General features: G+C 51.2%; 1 protein-coding gene across 2 annotated transcripts; it reads left to right on the top strand.

The window, feature by feature from the left end:
* The first annotated feature begins 328 nt into the window (after positions 1–328).
* Positions 329–25,225, top strand: TRIM3 (tripartite motif containing 3). 2 transcript variants are annotated; one of them, XM_038568899.1, is made up of 12 exons: positions 329–432; positions 8,709–8,874; positions 15,065–15,296; positions 15,521–15,672; positions 15,885–16,065; positions 16,323–17,055; positions 17,192–17,295; positions 22,472–22,639; positions 22,829–22,997; positions 23,269–23,339; positions 24,380–24,520; positions 24,649–25,225. In XM_038568899.1, the coding sequence occupies exons 2-12, from the start codon at positions 8,744–8,746 to the stop codon at positions 24,799–24,801; spliced, it is 2,235 nt and encodes a 744-aa protein (XP_038424827.1). In that variant the 5' UTR covers positions 329–432; positions 8,709–8,743; the 3' UTR covers positions 24,802–25,225. The 2 variants fall into 2 exon arrangements, with proteins under 2 accessions (XP_038424827.1, XP_038424828.1); XM_038568900.1 differs by lacking the exon at positions 329–432 and adding an exon at positions 528–643.
* Positions 25,226–25,499: the final 274 nt, after the last annotated feature.

The raw sequence follows: 25,499 nt of genomic DNA, 5'->3' as shown, positions 1-25,499 counted from the left end.
CGCCGCCCTGGCCCGGAGCGGCCGGGAACGAGGAGCCGCTGGCCGGGGATCCGGGGCCGGGGATCCGGGATCCGGCTCGCGCTCCCCAGCCGGCCGGCCGCGGCAGCTCCCGCAGGCGCCCCGGGGCGGGGGGGGGGGGACGGGGGGCCGGGGCGGGCGGGGCCTCGGCGGCGGCGGGCGGGGCGTGGGTGGGGCCTCGGCGCGCGAGCCGCCCCCTCCCCCGGCGGGTCCGCAGCCCCGCCCCGGCCCCTCCCTCCGGCCTGTGCGGCGGGTCCGGCGGCGGCGCCGGCGCGGGGACAGGCGGAGGCGCGGGGCGTGGGGCGGCGCCGCGGGCAGGGCCGGGCGGTCGGGCGCTGGCAGCGGGGGCAGCGCCGCGGGCCGCTCCGAGTGGCCGCAGCCTGGGCCTCGGTCCTCCCTTCCTGCTCCGCCGCGGTGAGTGCGACGGGCGGCCCCCGGGGGTGCATTTGTGTCCCTGTCTGCCCGGCCCCGGGTCCGAGCCCGAGCGGCGGTATGTCTGTCCGAGCGTCTGCGGGTGGGGGCACAGATGCTTTTCAAAAGCTGTGTCTGTCTCGGTCCACGTGAGGCGTGTCCGTGTCCGTGCGAGCAGTGGGGGGATTCCTCGGGCTGTGGCTGCTCACGTGAGGTCCGTGCTAGGGGGGAGGCGCGGGTGGATGGGTGATGGTTCCTTGGGGCGCGGGGTCTGGGAGCTTGTGTGTGCTGGCGGAGGTGTCGGAGGCTGCGGCCGAGGGTGGCGGCGGGGTGGCGGGTGGGGTTGCTGAATGGGACTCTGGAATCTTGTGGCCCAGCTCGTCGGAAGGGTTCCTTTCTCCCTGGTGCAGACACCTCCGCCCCTGGCTCCCCGCTCCATCCTCCTCGGCACCAAGAAGCCCACCAGCCGGGGTGGAGGACCCTCTTCCTCCTCTAGCACTGGTCCCTGGACGGGAAGCCTCATCCGGAGGCTGCTTGTTGTAGGAAAGGACCCCTCTGGTTCCCCTTCAGCCTGGGCCCCGCTTGGAGGACCCCAGGCCCCTCCCTGGTCCTAGCCTCCTCCCTTCTGGACTTGGCTTCAGATCTTGGGCTGCAAACCTGCAGGGACAGATGGTTGCAGGTTGGAGGGGCAGGCTACACCCCAGGGAGGTCGGTCTGACTGCGGGCAGGTCCTGGGCTTGTTCCTGGTGTGGGGGTCTCTGATGTGGACAGCATAAACCCAGGACTAGCACCAGCAGGAAGGTGAGATCTGGGAGGCTGGAGTGGGTGCAGAGGTCTTTTTCACAGGTCTTTCCCTGCTTGTCTGTCCAGCTCGCCACGGCCCATTCATCCCCTAAGTAGGGCTCTGGTTTGCTGCAGAATTGGAGTCAGAGCTGCAGGCCTGACAGGTGCCCTGCCTCTCTTGGCTTGCATGCCTCCAGTGACAGAGCACTTAACTACCTTCTGCTGTGGAAGAGCTTTTTTATGTTAAGTAGAGGTCTTTTTCCCTGGAACTTTGTTTACTTGTCTTGTTATTGCCTGTGCTTTTGCCTCTCTGTCTGGTGAGAGGGAACTGCAGTGATTTAAACATGGCTCTCCTGTCACCAACATATACTGAGCACCCTCTGTGTGCCAGGTGCTGCCTCAGCCACTTAGGGGACAATGACATTCTTGCTGAGAGAAGAGCTTGAGTAAAGGCCCATAGTTGTGAACACAGCCTGGGTTCAGAAAAACAGAGCAAAACCATATGGCTAGGGTATAGGGTGCCCAGGGGGAGTGTTATGGGTGCCCCAAACTTAGCAAACATTTGTTTTGGAAGGGAGGTGGGGGCAACTGCAATCACCCTCCAACACAGCTAGCCGTACTGTAGGAATCAGCAATCAAATCCTGAAGATGGGATTTAATCATGGCACATATTATAGTCTGTAGGGACCTTTGGCTAGAAAGAGAACCTTGGGAATCGCAAATTTGGGAAACAAAAAGACATCGCCTCCCCCCCCCATCCCAATTTACAAGTAAGGAGATGGAATAGAAACTTGCCCAGAGTCTAACCTTGCATTAGTGACATTAGTAACAGAGTCAAGACTAGCTCCTAAATCTCCTGACCTTTTAACTGAGATACATTTTAGAGGCAGAATCAAGGATATAGTCATAGCTGGTATCTGAAAGGTAAAAGAACGGGGAGAATGGAGAAGATTCCCATCTATGTAGAGATGTCCAAGCTATCTATGGTTGATACATGGGCCTGGTGTTCAAGACAGTTTTCTCCACAGGAGATAAAGTTTTGGGAGTCAAGAGGATAGTAGCTGAAACCATGGGAGGTGATATTTCCCAGGCAGAGTATGAAACTAAGAGAAGAGGTCCTGGATCAAAGCCCTGAGGAGTTAGACATTTAAGGAATGGGCAGTGAAGGCACAGCCAGAGAGGCAGTTGGAGAACCTGTATCAAGTGGATCATGAAAACATCTAGTATAACCTCTGCCCTTTTGAGTCTTGCTATCTTGCCCCAACTGGTCCATGTTTCTTAATTTTTCATGTTTCTGTACCTTTACTCACTGTTTTCCCAGTGTACCTATCAAGCTGCTACAAGAGTCTGTTCATATATCCCTTCCTCTGGAAGCCTTTTTTATTCTCCTTCACCACTTTCAGAGTTAGATACTTCCTCCTTTTTCTGGCCATAACAGTTTGAATATGTCAGTATCATGACACCACATTATAGTCATGTATTTCCGTGTCTCTTTCCCACACCAGTCTGAGACTTGTGAGGGACAAGGAGTGCATCTGTTTCAGTTTTGTGTCTCCAGTTTCCTGTTTAGGAGCCTGGTCCAGAGTATGCCCAGGGCAGTCTGATTCTTTGATAGGTTGATCAGCTGATTGGACCGTTCACCCACCTGCTCAGTCTGGCAGTTGCGGGGGTGATGGCCCTGTGGATTTCATCACTTTCCATCCCTGCCAATCTTACTGAAAGGATTCCTTGGTTTTCAGGACTTTACTTCCTCCAGAGCTTTATCTGTTCCTGAGAAACCCCCAAAACTGTAACCTGCAGTCATTGTCATTTTGTTGAGGTCTCAAATGATCAAATACACTTGGGGGCTAGTGTACAGGAGTGAGTCATTTTAAGAACAAAGTGAGCCTCGCTGACCTCTTGCATCATTTTTTTTTTTAACAATGCCTTGGTCACCTACCTCTAGCCACAGCTGTGTAAATCATGTGTACCGGGACTCTCGTGAGGTTGTAGGAGAAAGTCATCGGGAAAATGGGATGCTGTTTGAGAATTTGGAGAAACTGAAAAGCCTTGAAACGTATCCTTTGCAGATGCCGAGGATCTGATGGAGTCAGCAATGGCTTTCTTCATTTACTCACAGTTAACTTCCTTCTCAGCCCTCTGGATCTGGCTTCCTCTCCTCCAGCCTCTGGAAACCATACTCCTTAAAGCTAATGACAGTTTCTTTTTGGCTTTAGATCCTAGGGCCTCTCTGCAGCATTTCACTGTTGCCTTATCCATGAAGCTTCTTCTCCTTTGATCTTCATGATATCTCTCCTTCCTGTTTCTCCTAGTTTCTCTGGCCACACCTTTTCAGTTTCTTTACAAACAAGCTTTGTTTTCTGGGCCTATCCCTTAAATGTTGAGGTTCCTCGGGGCACGGTCCCAGGCTCTCCTTTCTCTCCTTATACTCTGAGTGATGTCAGCCAATTCCATGGCTTTAGGCACCATCTCTACACCAATGACTCCAGAATCTCTATCCCCGGGCCGATCTCTTTCCTAGGCTTTCCCACCGCCAACTGGACTTCTCCATTCAAATGTCCCATAGGCACCTCAGATTTGTCTTAGGGAAACACTGAACTTATCATCCTTTCATTCAGCGGCTCCTCTTCCAGATTTTCCAAGCCAGAAAACAAGGAATCATCTCTAATTCTTTCTTGTCCGTCTACTCTTCACATGACACCAATCAGTCATCAAGTTCTGTTGATTCTTCCCTATGAAATCAACTTCTCTGCATCTCCCCTTGGCTACTCCCCTAGTCAAGGCCACCATCAGCTCTCCTGTGGAATATCATGCAGTCTCACCTTTGTCCTGGTGACGCCCCTAAACTAATTTTCACACAGAAGTAAAAAAAGTGACTCTTGTGCCTCTATCACTTTATATGTAAACCCTCTCTACCCATCTTTCCCAACCCACGTAACCCAACGTTTCCTTTGCTCTTTGGATAAAACCTTAATTCCCAAGCAGGGAAGAATAAAGTCTAAACTCCTTAGTAAGGCCAACCAAGCATTGTGTGATCTAGCCCCTGCCTACCACTCCACCTCATTTCTTTTTTTTTTTTTTTAAGATTTCATTTATTAATTTGAGAGAGAGGGAGAGCACAAGCAGGGGAACAGCAGGCAGAGGAAGAGGGAGAAGTAGGCTCTACACCAAAGAGGGAGCCTAATGTGGGACTCGATCCCAGGACCCCAGGATCATGACCTGAGCTGAAGGTAGATGCTTAACTGACTGACCCACCCAGGTGCCCTCTACCTCATTTGTTAGCCCTCCTCTGTTACAGTATGTGACTCAGTCTCCTGATGTAGAAGGCACCATCCTCTGTAAGTTACTCATCCTGGAGCTCTCATTGTGAGTGTCACTTTCTTTAGGAGAACTCTCTTGACCCCCAACCTCCAGAAACCCCTTTCCCCTGCCCCAGCTCTAGATTAGGTGAGTTCTGTGCTCCTGTAGCAAACTGCTTTCCCACATAGTCTTCTATGTTGCATTGCAGTAATCTATTTATTAGATTGCAGAATCCATGAAGGCTGCACTGTGACTATTTATCTTTGTATTCCCAGTCCTAGCAGAGTTGTTGAGTGAATGCTGAATGAGGAAATGAGGTGCCTTTAGAACTGAGCCATAAAAGATGGGTGGGGTAAGGGATGCAGGGATGGCAGTGGGCAGCCCGAGGAAGGAGTGTGAACCCTCAGCTCTGAGTTCAAGATCTTCCAACTTTCCACTGTGGAAAACAGTCCACCTAAACCATTACATGAAGGACCTTGGGGGCAGATCTCTAAGACATGGTGGGATGGGAGAGGTGGGAGTGGGAACCCAAGACAAGAAGGGAATCTTAGTGATTCAGGCTGGGGTATGGCCTTAGCGGTTGCATGCCCAGCAAGTCTGGGTGGGGAACTGAAGCAGGAAGGGGAAGGGAGGGAGGAGCTGCCTGTCCTTGGATGTAGCCCAGTCCCCGCCCCTGTGTGACAGGCTGAGAGAGCCCTTTGGGATTGGAGAGAGGTGGAGCCTGATGTCCAGCTGCCCCAGCAGTACCCAGTAGGCTACTCCTACTCTTCCTCCCAGCCACTCCTACTTTTTCTCCTAGCCCTCCCCTTCACCAGACAGAAGCTTCAGCTTGGCTCCCACCTCCTAACCTTCCACCAACCCTCAGCCTGTCCTCCTCCTGCTCTGTTGTCCTGGTGTTAGGTCTCTCTGGAGAGAGAACCTCAGAATCCCAGTGAGCATCAGGAGAGGATGCTCTCAGAGATGCCCTTCCTATCCCAATCCTACTCATGCCCACCCTTATACAAATATAAGACATATGCAGTTCAGCCCTTCTTCTGCTCCTCCCCAAACCTGAAGAGGGTTCTGGACTGGCCCCCACAGCAGACAGACATGCATTCATTCATTCATTCATTCACTCACTCACTTGTCCTTACAGAAGCCCATGATGCATCTAGCTGGGCACAGATAGTTGTTACGATCGTAGCCACTGCGTGTTTTGAAGTAGTCCAGTTCTGCCTCCCTTCATGGCCACATTTCTCTCGAGAATTGTCTACAGCCACTATTGTTCAAGTCTTCATCTTTACTCATCACTCAGCTACTCTAATGCCATTGCTTCCCCTACTGTGCCACGTAGCCAAACTGGTGGGCATCCCAGTCTTCATCTGCCTTCATCATCCCTTCATTCTTGAATCACTCTCTTCCTTGGATTTATTTGGTTCCACAGTCTCTTGGTTTTCTTCCACCCCTTTGGGTTCTTCACTCTCCACTCTACTCTCTGTCCCTAGGTGGCCTCATCCATTCTCATCGTTTTAAGTGTCATTAATATGCCAATCCTTCTCAAATGGTAACCAGCCAGATTCTATTCTACTCAGCTTATATTCTATTCCTTTCTTGACATCTCTACCTGGACATCATATAGAAAGTCAAACTTCACATGCTGAAAGGAGAGTGCTCCACAGCAGTTCCTCAGCTTTCACTGTCTCTGAGCATGGCCTATCATTTGCTCAAGGGAGTCATTATTGGCATTCTCTTTTCCCTCTCACACCCAATCCATTGTGATGTCTTTTTTAAAAAATATTTTATTTATTTATTCATGAGAGAGAGAGAGGCAGAGACATAGGCAGAGGGAGAAGCAGGCTCCTGGTGGGGAGCCCAATGCAGGACTCTATCCCAGTACCCTGGGGTCATGCCCTGAGCCAAAGGCAGATACTCAACAACTGAGCCGCCCAGGCGCCCCTTCATGATGTCTTTTTGATTCAGCCTCATGAGTATTTCTCAAATTAGTCTACCTTTTTGCCTATATCTCTGCTAATACCAAACATCATCTGACAGGAAGAACTGAGGTAGCTTCCTCACTAGTCTCCCTGCTTCCACTCTGGCTCCTCCTCAATCCTCTTAGCTACCAGAGGAGCTTTTAAATTTATTTTTATTTTTTTTGTAAATTACAACATCCCCCTTCCTCCCCTAGGGTAAAGTCCAAAATTTTAAAGTCAAGGTTCTTGGTGCACTCATTTTATCCTACCTTCCCTAATTCACCTCTTGCCTTTTATTCACTTTGCACTGACCACATAGTCCTTTTGGGTTCCCAGTGAACCTTCTACCTAAGAACTTTCATTCCTGCCATTCCTTCAGCCCAGAATGATTCCCCTCCATCAATCTTTGATGCCCCATCCTCATCCCTACCATTTTCCTTCCATTCTTCAGAGCTCAGCTTAAAAGTTATCTTGCTGGGAGAGGCCCTCTCTGATCACCCAAACAAAAAAAATATTCTTCCTCATAGGATCCTTTCTTCTTTATAGCACTCTCCTCCCCTACAATTTGTAAATATGTAGTTTTAAATTTTACTTTTAAAATATATGTCAGGGCATCTATGTGGTGCATTCAGTTAAACATCCAACAGTTGGTTTCAGCTCAGATTGTGGTCTCATAGTGGTGAGATCAAGCCCCATGTTGGGCTTCTTGCTCAGCATGGAGTCTGCTTGGGATTTTCTCTTTCCCTCTCCCTCTGTCTCTCCTGCTAGTGCATGCTGTCGCTCTCTCTCTAAGATAAATAAACGTTTAACAAATAAATAAACAATAAAATAAATGTCACCACCTCCCCACCGCAAGGACAGTGACCATATCTATTTTGTTTATCACTCTTTCCCCAGCGCCTGCACAAAGTAGGCACTTAACAAATATTTGTTGAATTATGGAATTAATTCAGTAAATATTGATCAATCCTTATGTTGGGCTCTGTACTAAGTGTTAAGAATAAAATAATAAGATATACTGTCTGCCTTCAAGAACTCTGCATGTAGTGGAGGAAACAGAGAAGTAACAAGGAAATTGCAGTAGAGCATATCCAGGCTAGAATGGAGGAGTACAGGGTGCGGAGGGACCTAAAGGTAGGATAGCTAACCCAGACTTCAGGAAATCAGGGAGGGCCTTCTGGAGGAAGTGACATTTATGTGGAGACCTGAAAGGTAAGTGGGAGCCAGCTAGGCAAAGGGGAGCTTGGAAGAGGATCTCAGGCAAAGAGAACAGAAGGTGTGACTGCCCAGAAGCAAAAGAGAACAAGGAGTTTTCCGGGAACTGAAGAGACACCAGTGTGACTGATTATAGAATCATGAGACATGAGGTAGTAGAGGGAGGTATGGGCCAGACACAGCTAAGCCTTGTTGGCCGCTCCAACGAGTTTGGACATTGTCCCCTGGACAATAGAAAGAACCATTGAAGGATCTTAATAGGGAGGAGGTGACAAGGTGGAACCTGTGTCTTAGGAGCCTCAGTTTAGTTGCGAGGGAGATGGATATTAGATGGATAAGAGGCACAAGTGAAGAAACAAGGGTACCAGTTAGAAGGCTGTCACTATATCACAGGACAGATTTGGTGGCAACCTGAACTGAGGGCAGTAGATGTGTGGTTGGAAAAAAGGGCATAAGATATTCGGGAGGCAGACTCCACAAGACCTGATACTGACTGGATGTGGATACTGATATTGAATGTAATCCCAGGCAGTCGTGCTGAGGGCTGGGTCAGAGCTTAGGAAGAAGAGCTGCGGGAGAGACCCTCCATGAAGAGAGCCCCCTGGAGGAAGATTTGGGGAAGGCAGAGGAAGTGAAGGGTGGGTGTCCTTGAAAGTGGGCATCCCTGTACTGTGCAGTCAGCGTGCACTATTGCAAATTCTCAAAACATCCGTTTGAGGTATGCACTATTCCCACAATTGCAAATTAGGAAACTGAGGCTCAGAGAGGTTATATGAATTGTCTGAGGTTACATACCTGGTAAGAGGCTTTGAAACCCAATCTAACCCTAAGTCTGGTTTTAACCAGAGCGCCATGCTCGGAGGTCACTGGGCCCACCTACTTCACCCTGTTCCCTCCTGATCTCTGCCTGTCCTGCCTCTGGCAGGGAAGAAACGGGGTTAGTTCTCTGCAGGGGAATTTGAGTGGTGGGGATTGGGTGGGGAGAGGGAGCGTGGGCTTCCCTGGGGCTGACCGTCTCTCTGTATGCAGGCTGGTGTGAGTGGCAGGAAACCTCCGTGGGCACCATGGCGAAGAGGGAGGACAGCCCTGGCCCAGAGGTCCAGCCGATGGACAAGCAGTTCCTGGTGTGCAGCATCTGTCTGGATCGGTACCGGTGCCCCAAGGTTCTGCCTTGCCTGCATACCTTTTGTGAGAGGTGAGGGGGTGTGTGTACCAGGGAGGGATGAGGACCTTGCAGGCCCCCCTAAGAGGGGTGGCATGTGTAAACCTATAGGAGATAAGGGAAGTGCATACACATGGAGGGGAGCAGATGGACCCTAACCTGCAAGAGATGAGGTTTTGGTGCAAGAACGTGTGAGAGGCCAGAAGCTGCTGACCCTGGGTCATAGTACCTGCCCTTTGCCAGACCTCAAGGCAGCTTTCAACACTGCCAGAGAAATCAGACAGAGCGGAGACTCTCCACGAGCTGCAGCACCCGTGGGAGGACAGATGAGGGTCTTTCCTTCCCCGCTTGTCTTCATGGTTGTTCTGAGGCCCTGAATGAAAGGCATCACTCCCCACCTTTTATCCGTTATTTATTCATTCTACAGATATTTATTTATTGAGCATCTACTATGTCCCAGACTGTCCCAGGCATTGGGTATGTTAAGCAAACTGATGTAATACTTGCTCTTAGACAGCTTACAGTGTAGTTAAGGAGAAAGAGAGTCATCAAACTGTCCTACAGCCAGACTGCAGATAAATATTGCCCCCTTCATAAGGCTGCAAATAAAGTGGTAAGCTACGAGAGTTTATGGTTTAGAGAATGAGGGAAGGCTTCCCTGTGCGACCTGGAGGATGCACTAAGTGATGTTAGCAAGTTAACAAGTGGTACAAGCATTCGAGGCAGAAATGGGAAAAGGCATGTGGAATGAGGGAGTGTGTCAGGTAAGAGGGCCTGGAGGAATTCTGCTGAGGCTGGAGCAGAGCTATGTGATTGAGGTGGTAGGGGTGAAGCTAGAGAGGCAGGTGGGACTCTCACCACAGGAGGCTTGGTAGACATGTTAGAGAATTTTGCCTTTACCCTGAGGTCCCCATGAAGCCTTTGGCCCCTGGGTCTTCTTGCCATTGCCTCCACCCAAGCCTTCCCACTGCCTCCTGCCTTCACTGAAAGCTGCCTCTGTCACAGGGACACGCTTTTCTTCCAACCTCACCGCTCTTTAAGATTTCAGCTCTACTCTCTCACCCCATCATCAACTGGAAACAGTCTCAGCCTTCTGGTCTATTCCAAGCTCTTCCATCAACCTGATGACTTCACTACTCACTTGGGCCTCTTGGTTCTCGACTGTTTCTCCAGGGACATCCTCCAGACCACCTCAGTCTACACTCTCCCAACTGTGTCTGGAACTTGCCATTACCCAGAATAATATCACCTCTGTGGTCATAAACTCTGGTATCCCCTTCCTGCTCCCATTACCCCATTCCCACTCTAGCAGCTTTGACTGGGTATAGACGCCCAGCCCCCTCAACTGCTCCCTCTCCCAGCCACCAGCTCCATCCTTTCTTACCCATGCCAGGCCCTGTGGCTGACCACCTGACTGGCTGCCATAATTTCCTCAGGTCTTTGTTCTTTTCTGAACCCACGCAGCCGCAGCTGATGCTCAACCCTGGATCAGAACTGTAATTGGACATCTCTGTACCTCCTCCTAGGCCCAGTTCACTGAGCTCTCATGGAGAAAATAAGTGCCTGAGAAATTATAACAGTAACTACAATATATCAATTGCTTAGTATCTGCCAGGGACTGGCTAAGTGAAATACATGTATTGAACTGCTTAATCCTCACAATAGATACTTAGTTATCCTCATTTTAGAGGGGAATAAACTAGGGTTAAGAGTCACTGAGTAATTAAGAAATGTTTCTGAGGTTCCACAGTAAGTAAATAGCTGAGGTCTGAATGTCTGAATCCAGGTTTGACTTCAGGGCCTTCACTCTTAACTACTACTCATTCATTTATCCCTCAGTCCCTGCTGTCAAAGAGCTTTACTCTAGTGGGTGGTGACTGACAGTAAGCAAGCAAATAATCAAACAGGAGAGGTGCAGCAAAGTTCTTTGCAGGAAATAAAGAGGGATTGAGTGGGGATGGTTGGGCCAGGGGCTACTCTACATAGAATCATCAGGGAAGGCTTCCCTGAGGAGGTGACATTTGACCTGAGGCCTGAGGATGAGGAGATTCACTTGCAGATTGGCCCATGTAGTGGGAAAAGCCAGTGCCAAGGCCTTTGGGAAGGGGTAGAGATCTGGGCTATACTCAAAAGAAGTGAGTATAGCTGAATGAGGAGGATGAAGTGAGGTCCAAAAGCATCAGGATAGTTTGTGGAGGAACTTGGTGGTTTTAGGAGAGTGTTTAGATTTTATTCTAAACACAACGGGAAACCATTGGAGGAGGGTTTTTGTTTTTGTTTTTTGTTTAGGCAAGGAAATAACGTGACATAAATTAGATTTTAAAGCTCCCTCTGGCTGCTGTGTGGAGAATGGATTACAGAGGTGCGAGAATGGAAAGAGGAAACCGGTTAGGAAGGTAGTATAAGCCAGGTATGCTCAACACATAGGAAGGAGATCTCGATGAGTTTGCAAATATTTTGCTGAGGAAACCCCAGATTCAGTGAGCTGGGCAGAGAGCTGCAGGGAGACAGATTTTAATGGCTGAAATTCAGATAGTAGGGTTGATGCAGAGATTGGCAATGAGAAACGGGAGGTAGGGGTAGCATGGGAGAGGACAACTGAGGTGAAGTGGAAGAAAAGATCACTGGTTGTGCGAAGGTCAAAGAATTGAGATTCTGATGGTGGAGGGGTCACCTTGCGGATGTCAGAGCCCTTGAGAGTGACGACAGGAGTTTGTGTGTATGTGTGTGTGTGTGCACGTGGGCGCACGCATAGGGGGTGGGGTGGGGTGGGATAGTGCTGGTGGGGGCAGTCTTGGGGGTGGCAGTAACAGAAGAAGAGAGTGAGCCAGAAGAGTCATTGGGCAAGCCACCATGAGGCCACTGGAGATAATAACAGGAGGGTGGTATAGACAGAACACATGAGCTTCCAAGGAGCTGTAGAAGAACAGAAATGTTCCAGCTGAGAGCAAGGAGAGTTCAACCCCACCTTCTGGCCCTAAGGAATGTGGAGTGTGAGACAAAACCACTCTCTACTTGACACGACTGCTGGCAAAACTAGGTCACAAATTAGTTAATATTTGTGAAGCACTTAGAATCGTGCCTGGCACACAGTGTTTATTGAATAAATAAAAATTAATTAATGCAGATCCAGAGGTGTAGAGAACATTAAGAGAAGAAATTGAGGATATGGGAAAGTATACACCATGCAGATAGATCTCCCCTCTATAGATTCATGGTCTTCAAACACAGCCAGGGGCTGTGTTTCTAGAAAGCTTCATCTCCTCCTCCCTTCAGTGACTAATCCCAGCCTTTACCAGTCTCCGGAACCCCTCCTTTGCTCTTGGCAGCCCATCTTGCCTGAGGGAAGCGAGGCATCCTCTCTAACTTTACCCCTGCGCTCAGGTACATCCATCTCTCTTTCCCCCTTCCCCCACGCAGAGAATGGGGTCCACTCCTCCTCCTCAGGCCACCTGGAGCCATTACCCCCTCCCAGAGTCCTGTCCGTGTTTCTTCTTGTCTCTGCTGGCTCCTCAATTTATAAACATGTTCAGGCTCCCATTACAAACAGATAGGAACTCTCCTGTGTCCCTTCATCTCCTGCAAGCTGCCATGCAGTCCCTCATGCCAAGCCCCTTCTTCCTCAAACCCCCAACCTCCATTCACTCTTAACCAGCAGCAGTCAAGCTTTCTTTCCTCTGGCACCGCCCCCCCCCCCCCCAATTTTCTTTACAGACAAAACTACTCTCACACTGGGCAAGTTCAGGGGGCCTTTCCCCAGTCCTTACCTCCCCTGACTCCTCAGGCACTTTCACACTGATCAGGATCCTTCACCTCCTTCTGGAAATGCACTACTTACTTTGATGCCTTATCAGTGCCTCTCCTCCTACTTCTCTGCTGGTTCCTCTTTGCTCTCCTCATTCAGTATTTGTTCTGCCCTGCTCTTGTCACTGACTATGCCTTTTGGGTTGATCTCATCCTCCCCTGTGGCTACAGAGGCTACCTCAATGTTGATGGTACCCCATCTCTCTCTGCCTTTTCCCCACCTGTCCTACTACCCAGATGTCCTACTGTTCCAGTAAACTCAGCCAGGTCAAAGCTGAACTCCTTTATAAACCACTCCTCTGTCTGTGTTTCTCATCTTAGTGACTGTCACCACCATCCAGTCCATCTTCTAAGCTAGGAATCTGGGAGTCAACCAAGACTCATCTCTCACTCCCCATATCTACTCAGACCTAACACCTCCCACTGCTGTACTTCTTAAATGCTTCTCAAATTTGTTTTCCAGCTCCTAGTCTACATTGCTACTGCCTAATTCCAGGTTCTTCTCATCCACTGCAAGATCTCTTACAAGACTATTGTGAGAGCATCTTGGCTAAGCACATGTTTTGCCTTGGATTTGAGTCCAGGCTCCAGTGCTCACTAGCCTGTTACCTTGGATGACTTACCCTTTCTGAGTCCATTAACATAAACATAAGGCACAGAGCAAGGCACCTGGCACATAGTACTTAATAAACAGTAGCTGGATGCTGCTGCTGCTGCTATCTGCTGTCTCATCACATTCAGATTCATGTTCCACACAGAGGCAATGAAGAGGATAAAATGTAAAAGTGGCTATACCATGCTCCCGGTGTTCCCTGTTGCTATCGGGATAATTTCTTTCTTTTTCTTTCTTTCTCTTTCTTTCTTTCTTTCTTCTTTCTTTCTTTCTTTCTTTCTTTCTTTCTTTCTTTCTTTCTTTTCTTTCTTTCTTTCTTTTTTCTTTCTTTCTTTCTTCATTCTTTCTCTTTCTTCTTTCTTTCTTTTTTAGATTTTCATTAATTTATTTGGGAAAGAAAGAGCAAGTAAGAGAAAGAGCAAGCAGAAGTGGGGGAGGGGCAGAGGTAGAAGGAGAAGCAGACTTCCTGCTGAGCAGGTAGCCTGAAGCAGGGGCCAATCCTAGGGCCCTGAGACCATGACCTGAGCTCAAGGTAGACGCTTAACCAACTGAGCCACCCAGGCACCCCTGGGATCATTTCAAAGCTCCTAGTATGGGCTATGTTACCTTGCATAACTGGCCCCTGTCTCTCTCTTAGACTTCTCTTACCATTTCTTGCCTTGGACTTGATTTCCACCCACCCCAAACTGCTTCCCTGCTTACATGATGCTGTTTCTGGCTACCTTCTATGTCTGGAACACCCTTCCTCTTCTCCCTGCACTTTTCTTTGGTTAGGCTAACAATGATTTATCCAGGAAGATTTAGCCTACACCCTCTGAAGCTTTTCCTGGCTTTTCTCTCCACTTGTACCTGGGGCCAGATGCCCTTTCTATGCATTTCCTTATCACTGTATGTATAGTAGTCTTTTGCTAGTAATAAATAATACTAATACCCTACAATATATAATGCTTGCTCTGAGTTGGCATGTAAGCTCTTTATTTTTTTTTTAAGATTTTATTTATTTATTCATGAGAGGCAGAGAGAGAGAGAGAGAGGCAGAGGCACAGGCAGAGGAAGAAGCAGGCTCAATGCAGGGAGCCGGATGTGGGACTTGATCCCAGAACTCCAGGGTAATGCCCTGGGCCAAAGGCAGGCGCTAAACTGCTGAACCACCCAGGGCTCCCCATAGCACTTTACATTTAATCCTCCCTCCAAAACCCTGTGAAGTCTGTGCTGTCTCCATTTTACACAGGAAGGATACTTGGCTCATAAAAGTTAAGTAACTTATCAGGGGTCACATAGTATAATAGATGACTGACCTAGAAATTGAACCCAGGCAGCCTAACTCCAGACCCATGCCCTTATCATTATACTATTTACTTCTATAAACTCTGACTTTTTTCCTCTGTAGACTTGGAAGTATTTTAGTGATGGGTACTGCGCTTTATCTGTTTATCCCAAGAGCTTGGCACAAATTTGGCAAGAGTAGGCAGTCGGTAAATGTTTAATGAGTTAATGGGGCTATTTGCACGTTTTCTATGAGAACGGTTTGTAAACACCTTGAAAGGTGAGCCTGTGTTTGTACACACTGTGAAGAATGCAGATCTGTCTGCTTTTCTGAGAGATCAGGGATGTGTTTTACTCACTTGTGAAAGGTGAGGCCTTTTACACCTGCTGGCAGGACAAGATTTGTGTGCCAACCAGAGAGATTTCAAAATGAAGTGTACACCTGTGAGGAGAAGGATTGGCATCCCTGGAAGGCGTGAGGAGGGGTGCACTGATTTTGCCCACCCCTCATCCTTTTGACTCCCCCTCCTCCCTGGCCAGATGCCTCCAGAACTACATCCCTGCCCAGAGCCTGACGCTGTCATGTCCAGTATGTCGGCAGACGTCCATCCTCCCGGAGCAGGGCGTCTCTGCACTGCAGAACAACTTCTTCATCAGCAGCCTCATGGAGGCGATGCAGCAGGCACCTGATGGGGCCCACGACCCCGAGGACCCCCACCCCCTCAGCGCAGTGGCTGGCCGCCCCCTCTCCTGCCCCAACCATGAAGGCAAGGTGGGCCCAAGCAGGCCCAGTGAGGCCAGGACTTGGGGTGGAGGGCAAGGAGAGGCTGGGAGAGGGGCTGAGGGGCTGAGGGTGAGAGGGCGTTTTGTTGGATAAGTGGTCCAGGTAGGGGGATGCACTTGGAAGGTGAGGGGCGAGGAGGGCAGAGCGGGCGGGGAGGAGACAAAGAAGCCTGGTGTCTAGCCATTGCCTGACTGGAGTGCTTATGCCGCCAGACGATGGAGTTTTACTGTGAGGCCTGTGAGACGGCCATGTGCGGCGAGTGCCGCGCCGGGGAGCACCGCGAGCACGGCACCGTGCTGCTGCGCGACGTGGTGGAGCAGCACAAGGCGGCCCTGCAGCGCCAGCTCGAGGCGGTGCGCGGCCGGTAGGAGCCTGGTGGGAACCGGGGCTGGCGGGGCCTGGGCTGGTGGGGCAGGGGAGGGACCCCGGGGAGGCTTAGAAATAAAACTCTTAGGGAGGGCGGGGAGGTCTCAGGTAGGGGATCTCCTCGAGGGCACAGTGGAGACCCCCTGAGAAGGAATGGTTTGGTGAAAGCATCCTCAAGCAACCGCGGTATGAGATGTTTCCCCTCCCTAGACTGCCACAGCTGTCTGCAGCTATCGCCTTAGTGGGGGGCATCAGCCAGCAGCTGCAGGAGCGCAAAGCAGAGGCCCTGGCCCAGATCAGCGCAGTCTTCGAGGACCTGGAGCAAGCGCTGCAGCAGCGCAAGCAGGCTCTGGTCAGCGACCTGGAGGCCATTTGTGGGGCCAAGCAGAAGGTGCGTCTGTTCACCCTTCCCTACCACTGCCCCTTGTGAGATGGCCTTGTTACCACCGTGCCTTCCCTGCTTTCCACGTCTGGGCACCCCGTTCTGCCTTCTGACCTGGCCCCGTAGGGAGGGCAATACCCGTGTCCCTTGTCCATACCCAGCCTCTTGCATTTCTTTCGTGCTGTAGTACTCTAAGTTCGTAAGGAATCACACAGACCCCTTCCGTGCCAGTCTGCGCACCCAACCCTCCCCTCACCCCTCCTCAGGTGTTGCAGACCCAGTTAGACACACTGCGCCAGGGTCAGGAGCACATCGGCAGCAGCTGCAGCTTCGCGGAGCAGGCGCTGCGCCTGGGCTCGGCCCCGGAGGTGCTGTTGGTGCGCAAGCACATGCGAGAGCGGCTGGCGGCGTTGGCGGCGCAGGCCTTCCCCGAGCGGCCGCACGAGAACGCGCAGCTGGAACTGGTCCTCGAGGTCGACGGGCTGCGGCGCTCGGTGCTCAATCTCGGCGCGCTGCTCACCACGAGCGCCACGGCCCACGAGACCGTGGCCACGGGCGAGGGCCTGCGCCAGGCTCTTGTGGGCCAGCCCGCCTCGCTCACCGTCACTACCAAAGACAAGGACGGGAGGCTGGTGCGCACGGGCAGCGCCGAGCTGCGCGCCGAGATCACGGGCCCCGACGGCGCGCGCCTCCCGGTGCCGGTGGTGGACCACAAGAACGGCACGTACGAGCTCGTGTATACGGCACGCGCGGAGGGCGAGCTGCTCCTCTCGGTGCTGCTCTACGGACAGCCGGTGCGCGGCAGCCCCTTCCGCGTGCGGGCCCTGCGCCCCGGGGACCTGCCCCCTTCCCCCGACGACGTCAAGCGCCGCGTCAAGTCCCCCGGCGGCCCCGGCAGCCACGTGCGCCAGAAGGCGGTGCGGAGGCCCAGCTCCATGTACAGCACCGGAGGCAAACGGAAGGACAACCCCATCGAGGACGAGCTTGTCTTCCGCGTTGGTACGCGGGGGTGGAGGGCGGAGGGCCCAGCCGGGCGGGGGCGGGGGCGGCTCGGGCAGTGGGCCGGCGGTTCTCGAGCACCACTCAAGATGACCTCAGCCAATTGTTCTGTTTTCCTCCCCTGCCCTCCCCACAGGCAGTCGAGGAAGGGAGAAGGGCGAATTCACCAATTTACAGGGAGTGTCGGCAGCTAGCAGCGGCCGCATAGTGGTAGCAGACAGCAACAACCAATGTATCCAGGTAAGCGCCTTGCCAGTTCTCCCCTGACACCGGTGAAGGTTCTCAAACTAGACCTCCTGAAAAAAACAGAGCGTACCAGTCACCTCTTGAAAGATGAACCAATCCTTGAAGATAGTACCAGTCCTTAAAGAGCAATGAATCGCAGCACCATCCCTCACCCACCCACTTGCCATCCACTTCCAGTGGCCACAACCCTATCCAGCACCTTCGCAGTTAGGTGCCAGCGTTTTCCTGTGCTTGCAGCCTCTACCTCCCAGGCTGAGCCTCTGTCCACGTGAGCACCTGGACTCCAAAGATCTGGTTGATTCTGCATACCCCTCTGTCTCCATTGGAGCATCCACCTGACTGGCTTACTTTCTCCCCTGTCCCCACGTGGTCGGGATGCAGGCATTGCCCTCTCCTGCTTTCTTTCATCATACCAGCCTGGTCCTAGAGTGTCTCTTGTCCATGCTGGTCTCTGCAAACATCTGGTTGGCTAGTCAAGTGGGAGCGACTGATGAAGAGAGGTGTCTTCCAGAGGCTAAACTGTAGTGCAGCCTCAAACGTGGTCCTGCACCCAGCGCTCCCAGCCCCTCACATGCCTGATGAAAACATCTGCTCCACCAATGGGCGTGGCCTCACTCTGCACTTTGAGCTCCTTAAAGCCAGGAAGCATGATTTTCTCTCTGTATTCCTTGTAGTGAGCCCAGAGCCTAGTGACAGGCACCAGCTTGATAGAGCAGATAGCAGTTAAAAGCTTAGGCTCTGAAACCAGACACCTGGGCTTGAATCCTAGTCTGCCACTTACTGACAAGTCATGTGACCTCTCTGAGCTTCAGTTAGCTCATGTTAAAATTGGGAAAAGAATACCTTGTGGAGTTGCTGGGAGCATTAAAATGACGTAATGCACGTTACCTGACACCTGGTGAACCTTCTAATGTTAGGTATTGTTAAAAATATCATTGTCCAGGTGGAGACTGTAAACAAAAGCCAGGAGGTAGGAAAGTGCCGGAGGGGGGTTGTTCAGGGAACTGGAAGAATCCTAGCCAGCTGGAGGTGGATTACTATTAGGAGCCGAGTAGCTGAGGTTATATTGTAAACAGTTTTGGAGAGGATGCTGTGGAATTTTTATTTTATCTTGTGCAGGATTGTTTCTAACTACCAGGCACTTCAGTTCTTGGAAACATTTTATCAGGTGGCTAAACCTTTCTTGAAGATCCTTGCTTCACAACATCTATAAACTTAAAGCTCTTCCTCACCCTGCCTGAATACCCGTGCCACAGGTCTGTCACCTCAGTGTCAGCTCCTCCCACTCCCTGCCTTCCAGGTTAGCAGGCTGAAGGTGCCAGGAACTCTTCAACAACCATTGTCCCAGTCCTGTCCAGCTTGCTTTTATTCCTGCCTTATTCCTGAGGGGAGAGGAATGGAGAGGTGCAGGGCAGCACATGGAAGCTTTCGGGTCCAGCCAAGATAGTGAGCGGATGGGGGGTGGAGGTGGTGCCAAGGCCCTACTCAGTCCCACCCTCCACCTTCCAACTCCTTTTCTCCTCCTTATGCCAGAGATGCCTTCTGGCCCCAAAAGCTGAAATTTGGGAAACTGTCCCTGGTGTGCACACACATGGACGTTCACATGCACACAAAGATGTTTGCTACTTTGTCTCCCTAATGAAGGACTGGGGAGTTGAGAGAGAGGGCCTGGGGCAGCCCCCTTTCCTCTCCAGACACCTGCTACTCCTACAGCAGGCCTCCTTGCTCCTACTCCACCTGTACCCCAATTTTATAACTGCTAGGACCTGGGCTCTCAGATTCCAGAGCTGAGTTACTGGGTTTTCCTTTATTTTGGGGTCCTCCAGCTTCATATGGGCCAGGCTCCCATATAGATGTTGCCTCCCCACCCTGTTCATGACGTTTGGTGACCTTGTGAACTTTTCCTCCTTTGGCTTGTCTATGGTGACAGCTGAGGCAAATCCCCTCGTAGTGCCTAATCAGCATCAGCTGACAAAAGAGAAAAAAACATTTTGTGATTTTTGAATGAAGAATTTGATTTGTATATATTATATTCCTGTGTAATAGTTTTAGTCCAGAAATTTTATCAGCTTTTCTGTGAAAACTTGCTCATTTCCTTCAGGCAGAAGATTAATCACATTCTTCTCTGAGTTCCCTCGGCCTTTGCTACAGCACTTTTCATTCTTTATTAGAATCATTGGTTTGTCCTGTTGTTTCTTTTTAGTCTCTCTGCCCCACCCGCACCTTGCCTCTAGACTCAGATCCTGAAGTTACTTAGTGCTACTATCGTGTAGGAGAGAGGTGTTAAGGACCAAACTAAGGCACCAGAAGATTCTAGAGACGTTAAGAGGGCAAATATGGAGGCACCTGCATGGCTCAGTTGGTTAAGTGTCTGCTTTCAGCTCAGGTCATGATCCCAGGGTCCTAGGGTCAAGCCCCATGTTGGGTTTCTTGCTCAGAGGGGACCTTACTTCTCTCTCTCTCCCTCTGCCTGCTGCTGCTCCTCCTCCTCATGCTTGTGCTCATTCTCTCTCTCTCTCTCTCTCTCTCTCAAATAAATAAAATCTTAAAAAAAAAGAAAGAAAGCAAATATGGCAGGTTTTGATGAGCCATCAGATGTCAAGGGAGAAGAGATCAAGAATAGCAGGACTTGGTGCCCTATGTAGCTGGTGCTGCCATTCAGGAGCAGGCCTGGGTATCAATTGGTGATTTCCCTTCTTCCCGCCCCCCCCTTCTGTACATGTTGAGCGGCTGTGCAGCAGGACTGGAGATGCCCAGTTCTGTGTGAGGCTGAGCCAAGGAATTTGTACATTTGTTGACTGACTGCTGTGTGCCCGTTGCTGTGCCAGCAGTGCAAATGCAGCAGCAAGCCAGGCAGACGGTCTCTGTCCCACCTGACGCTTACCTCCTTGGGAGACAAGAGTATTTAGCAGTTAGTTTGCAGGAGTGACAGTTGTTAATAGAACTGTGAAGCATATGGCATAGGCCTACCTTTATGTGTGTATATTGACTCAAGGGCTGGAGTTGGTCATGGGAAATTTCTCTGAAGAAGTGACCTGGAAATGTCTGAGAATCAAAAGATGAGTAGGAGTTGGCCAGGTGTCAGAGGTAGATAGGATAGGAAGGGAAGAGCTAGACACCACCACCTTCACCAAGCCTCAGTGTTGAGTTGGACCAAGCTGCCTAGACCAGAGGGGGAAGAATTGCAGCCTTGCTGCTGATCTAGCAGGACCTTTTAGCCCCTCTGACATCAGCTCTTCCACTCGAGGTGCCTCCCTGTCATGCTGGCTAATGCTGGCCTGCCACAAGAGACCAGGGCAGACCCCAGCCGCTGGGCTGGCCAGCCAGCTGAGGGCATGCTGGAAGTCCACATCAGGAGGGATTGAGGTCTGCTGGTGGGTCCAGTTCAAACAGCCCTGCAGGCCTAAGAGATGGGGATGGGGCAGGGGCAGGGGGCCTAGGCCACTAAGGAAGGAGCAAAGCCAAGACCCAGAACTTGAGCTCCCCAAGGCTGCTCCTGGCTCATCTTCTGTCCCTAGAGCCTGTAACAAAGCCGAGTATGTGAGACTTGTATAGTGAGTGATGTTTTGGCTGTGAAGGAGAAATAAGAAGGCTTGGCTATAGAGGGAAGGAGCATTAAAGGAGGTGCTTTTAGGATGGGGAGACCTGAGCATGTTGGACACCTACTAAAGGAGGAGGTAGGAGAGGGGAAAAGTTTGGAAGGATTGCTCTGTCTGGGAAGAAGGCTCCTTGTCAGCCTCTTAGCCTGGACATACTCACCCTTGTCCACCACCCCACCTTTTCTTGTCTGCTGCCAAGTATTATTGTCTTCCTCCTATGTCTCCTGAGTCTATCTTTGCACCAGCAACTACCCTGGAACAAGCCATAATCACTTCTCACCTGGACTAATACATCACCTCTAACTGCCCAGCTAGTGTCCAGTTTAGACTCCTCCCTGCAGCCCAAGTATTCTTTCCTAAAAGCTCCCATATGTTTTTTCCAACAGTACCAAGCAACTATCAGTGGACACTAACCAGGTGCCCTGCAGATTTAACTGAATTTTGACACTGTCTACTAGAGATAGCATCACTTCCCATAAAACTGTCCCTGCCTCAGATGCCAGTCACAAGTCCAGGTTGTTCCTTGTGCTTCTGACTGACCAGCTATAAATTGGAGGGTCATACGACCCCCTCCTCAGGTTTGGTTAATTTGCTACAGTGACTCATAGAATTCAGAGGAACATTTAATTATGTTTACCAGTTTACTATAAAGGATACAGATGAACAGCCAGATGGAGAAGTACATAGGGTGAGGTCTAGAAGAATCTCTAATGTAGGAACTTGGTCCCTGTAGAACTGGGGCACACCGCCCTCCTAGCACCAACCTGGAAGCACATCAAATCTGTACCATTCCTCTCTTCTTCCCAGAGATGAGTGGGTGGGGCTGAAAGTTCCAACTCTTTAATGATTTGTTCTTTCTGGTGACCAGCCCCATCCTGAAGCTGTGTAGGAGCCCCATCCTGAGTCACCTCATTATCATGAGCTCAAAAGGGGCTCCTTGTGAATGGCAAAAGACACTCCTATTAATCAGGAAATTCCAAGGCTTTGAGGAGCTCTGTGTCAGGCACTGGGGACAAAGACCAAGTATATTTCTTGTTATACCACAAAAGCAGATCTCATCTTGTCACTCTCCTCTCACTTTCTTCAGAAATTTTCCGTGAATCGTCATTACACCCAGGAGAAAACCTTGTTCCTTCTGTTCATGGGAGTGCTCCCTGCAGTCCAGCCACCCTGGATGAGCAGTGCCCTTACTGCACCCTGTGCCTTTTACCTACTGTTCACTCTGCTCAAATGCCTTTCCTCCTCCTTTACTGGCCAGTGTTGCTTTGTCTCTTGGCCTCCTTATTAGGCTGTTAACTCAGACATACCTCTCTTGGAACCTTCCCTGGCCATTCCCCCTCACCCCTGTCCTCTTCCTACAGTCTCTCTCCTTCATATCTGTGCTGCATGTGACCTCAGGTCTGCAGCCGTGTCTGATTCTTCCCTGTGCCCCCCAGCATGGTGTCAGTAAGTGCTCATTGAATGACTGAATGAATGGGGGGGGGTTTCCTCCCTCAGGATCTTGCTCCCTTCCCTCTGTGCCCACAGTCTCTCCCCTCCTTCCCGCTCCTTCCCTTGCTCCTCTGCTCCAGGTTTTCTCCAATGAAGGCCAGTTCAAATTCCGCTTTGGGGTCCGAGGGCGCTCACCAGGGCAGCTGCAGCGTCCCACAGGTGTGGCAGTGGACACCAATGGAGACATTATTGTGGCAGACTATGACAACCGTTGGGTCAGCATCTTCTCCCCTGAGGGCAAATTCAAGGTAAGAGGCCTACTGCTGTCACTGTGCTCTGCACTTCAGATGGCCTGCCGAGGTGACCATTTTAGCGCCTCCTGGTGGTCAGGGCCCAGAATGGTCCATCCCTAGCCCCATGTTCTCCTTTAGTGGCAGGCTGGGACTATTCTCCCCATAAGGCAGGAGAAAGCCCCTAATGATATCCTCTTCCTCCAGACCAAGATTGGAGCTGGCCGCCTCATGGGCCCCAAAGGAGTAGCTGTAGACCGGAACGGACATATCATTGTGGTAGACAACAAGTCTTGCTGCGTCTTTACCTTCCAGCCCAATGGCAAGCTGGTTGGCCGTTTTGGGGGCCGTGGGGCCACTGACCGCCACTTTGCAGGTATTGCGGAACAATTCAGAGATCTATTCTGACATCCCAGCCCCAGAGAACTACCTTGGACACCCCAGACTTAACCACCCCTCCTCCTAGGTCTGGGCCTTAAAGGACGCCCTGCCTTCACTATACCTTAGGACCATTATCCCAGAGATAACCTGTCAGCCTCTGAGACCCCACTTCTTTTCTAACACCCCAGCTCTGTCATCCCAGACACTCTTCTCCATCCCAGTCAGTGTCCCAGCTCACTGCCCTAGAGACCACTTTGTATTTTCAGGGCCTCATTTTGTGGCTGTGAACAACAAGAACGAGATTGTAGTGACGGATTTCCATAACCATTCAGTGAAGGTCAGTGTCTTCCTTTCCTCCATGACAGCTGTCCCAACATCCTTTCCTCTTTCACAAGACTCCTCTCTCTCTCACATTTTCCCCCTCCTTGAGGTCATTCATTGGAATAATAAATATTTATGGCATGGCTACTTTGTCCTGGGCACTATGCTAGAAGCTGGGGATACAGTGATGAATAAGGCAAATACACTATCTTTTTGCTAATAGTCTAGTAGGGAAGAGGTAAAGCAGCATATTACAGTGTATTATTATGTTACAGTTATGTGGTAGGGAAGTGCAGGGAACTGTGTGAGGGCATAGCTGAAACATTTGATTCAGGTGAGAGGAGAACCACCTAAAGGAGCAGGGGAATTAACTAGGAGGGAGAGAAGGAAAGGATTTGAGGCAAGGGGGACCAGAGCAGCCAAGAACTGGAGGCAGAAACCCTTCAGCATGCTCAAGAAACCACAAGTAGTTCTGACTGTGTTTGAAGAGGGGAGTGGTTCCAGTACTGATGAGCCTTGGTGCCCTGTTAGGGGACTTGCTTTCTTCCTGAGAGCCGTGGGGAATCACCGAAGGGTTGCAAGGAGCAGGGCAGTGCAGTCCTGTGTCTTGGAAAGATCACTCTGGCTGGGGCGAGACTAGTGTCAGGAAGATCAGTCTTTTGTAGTAATCTAGATGAGAAATGTTGAGGACCACTACAGTGGCCATACATACAGGAGGGTGCAGATTTGAGATAGAATCAGCTGGTTGTGTGAATTTGCTAGTTGTCATGCAGAGGAGGAGGTGGAGTTGAGAATGCCTCCTGGGCCAAATGGGTGTTGCCATTCACCGAGAAAGAGAGCTTGGGGGAAGTAGAGCTGTTAGGCTTCATAAGCCCAGGGGACATCAGCTGGAGATGTTCTGTAGGCAGTGGGAAGCATGGATGTGAAGCCTGGGAAGAAGGGGGCTGGAGCTGCAGATCTGGGGGTCCTCAGCCCTGGGGCTTTACCCCGCCTCCTCTAAGGCCCTGCCCTGTGCCTGAGGCCGGGTCCCCAGCCCCCAGCCCTTTCCCCTGCCAGGTGTACAGTGCCGACGGAGAGTTCCTCTTCAAGTTTGGCTCCCACGGTGAGGGCAATGGGCAGTTCAACGCCCCCACGGGAGTAGCAGTGGACTCCAATGGGAACATCATCGTGGCTGACTGGGGCAACAGCCGCATCCAGGTGAGGCCCAGGGATGGCATGGGGGTGAGGCTGCTTGCTGTGCTCCATGCACCCTTCCCCTTCCCCCCTGAAAATGCCTGCCATCTGCCCGGTCTCACCTCTCCCTCCATTGTCCACTCATTCCCCAGGTATTCGACAGCTCTGGCTCCTTCCTGTCCTACATCAACACGTCTGCAGAGCCACTGTATGGCCCCCAGGGCCTGGCACTGACCTCAGATGGACACGTGGTGGTGGCCGATGCTGGCAACCACTGCTTTAAAGCTTATCGCTACCTCCAGTAGCTGCATAGGGGCCCTGCCTGGCTCATGGAGGGACAGACATGGGGGGATTGGACAAGAGGGTCTGGCCAGGAGGCAGGCCAGACCTGGCAGCACTGAATGTGGGCCGTGGGCATGGGTGTGCCCGGTGCCCTCCCTCTCCCCCTCTCCCAACCCCACGGTTGCACTTTATTTATTCGGTTCTTGCTTTGGTGACTGGGTGGGCCTGGACTGTGGTCCCAAGGATGTGTGCAGAGCTTCACCCTACCCCCCACCCCATACACACCTGCCCGGTCCCCTCAGTCTGCTCCCCACCCCCCATCCTGGGGCCAGAACAGCCTCTTACTCCAGGGCAGAAGTCCCTCTGGTTGTCTCCCTACCACCCTATACACAGTGACAGAGACAGCAATACCCCACCCCCCATATTAAGTAAATGTGTTCACCAAGATGGTTTTGTTGCTTTCTTGTGGGGAGGGGCTGTGAGGGTACCAGAGTTTGGGACTCATTCTGAACTAAAAGATGAGCAAGGAGGTAGGCAGAGAATCCAGATTCCCAAAGAGCCCTGATACGTTAAAGTTTCAGGAGTGGAGTGCAAAAAAGGGTGAACCCCTGGGACTCTTAGCCACCTGCCAGATCCCTGTCCCTAGGCCCTCATTTCCTGCAGAAATAGTAAGTCCTTTGGCAGATTGCCCTACAGCTAAGAAGGAGCCTGGGAAAAAATG

Source organism: Canis lupus, chromosome 21, assembly GCF_011100685.1.
Source record: "Canis lupus familiaris isolate Mischka breed German Shepherd chromosome 21, alternate assembly UU_Cfam_GSD_1.0, whole genome shotgun sequence".
In the NCBI taxonomy this organism is placed as follows: Eukaryota; Metazoa; Chordata; class Mammalia; order Carnivora; family Canidae; genus Canis; species Canis lupus.
Note: the sequence above shows the minus strand (reverse complement) of the source record. Positions and strands in the feature narration are given on the sequence as shown.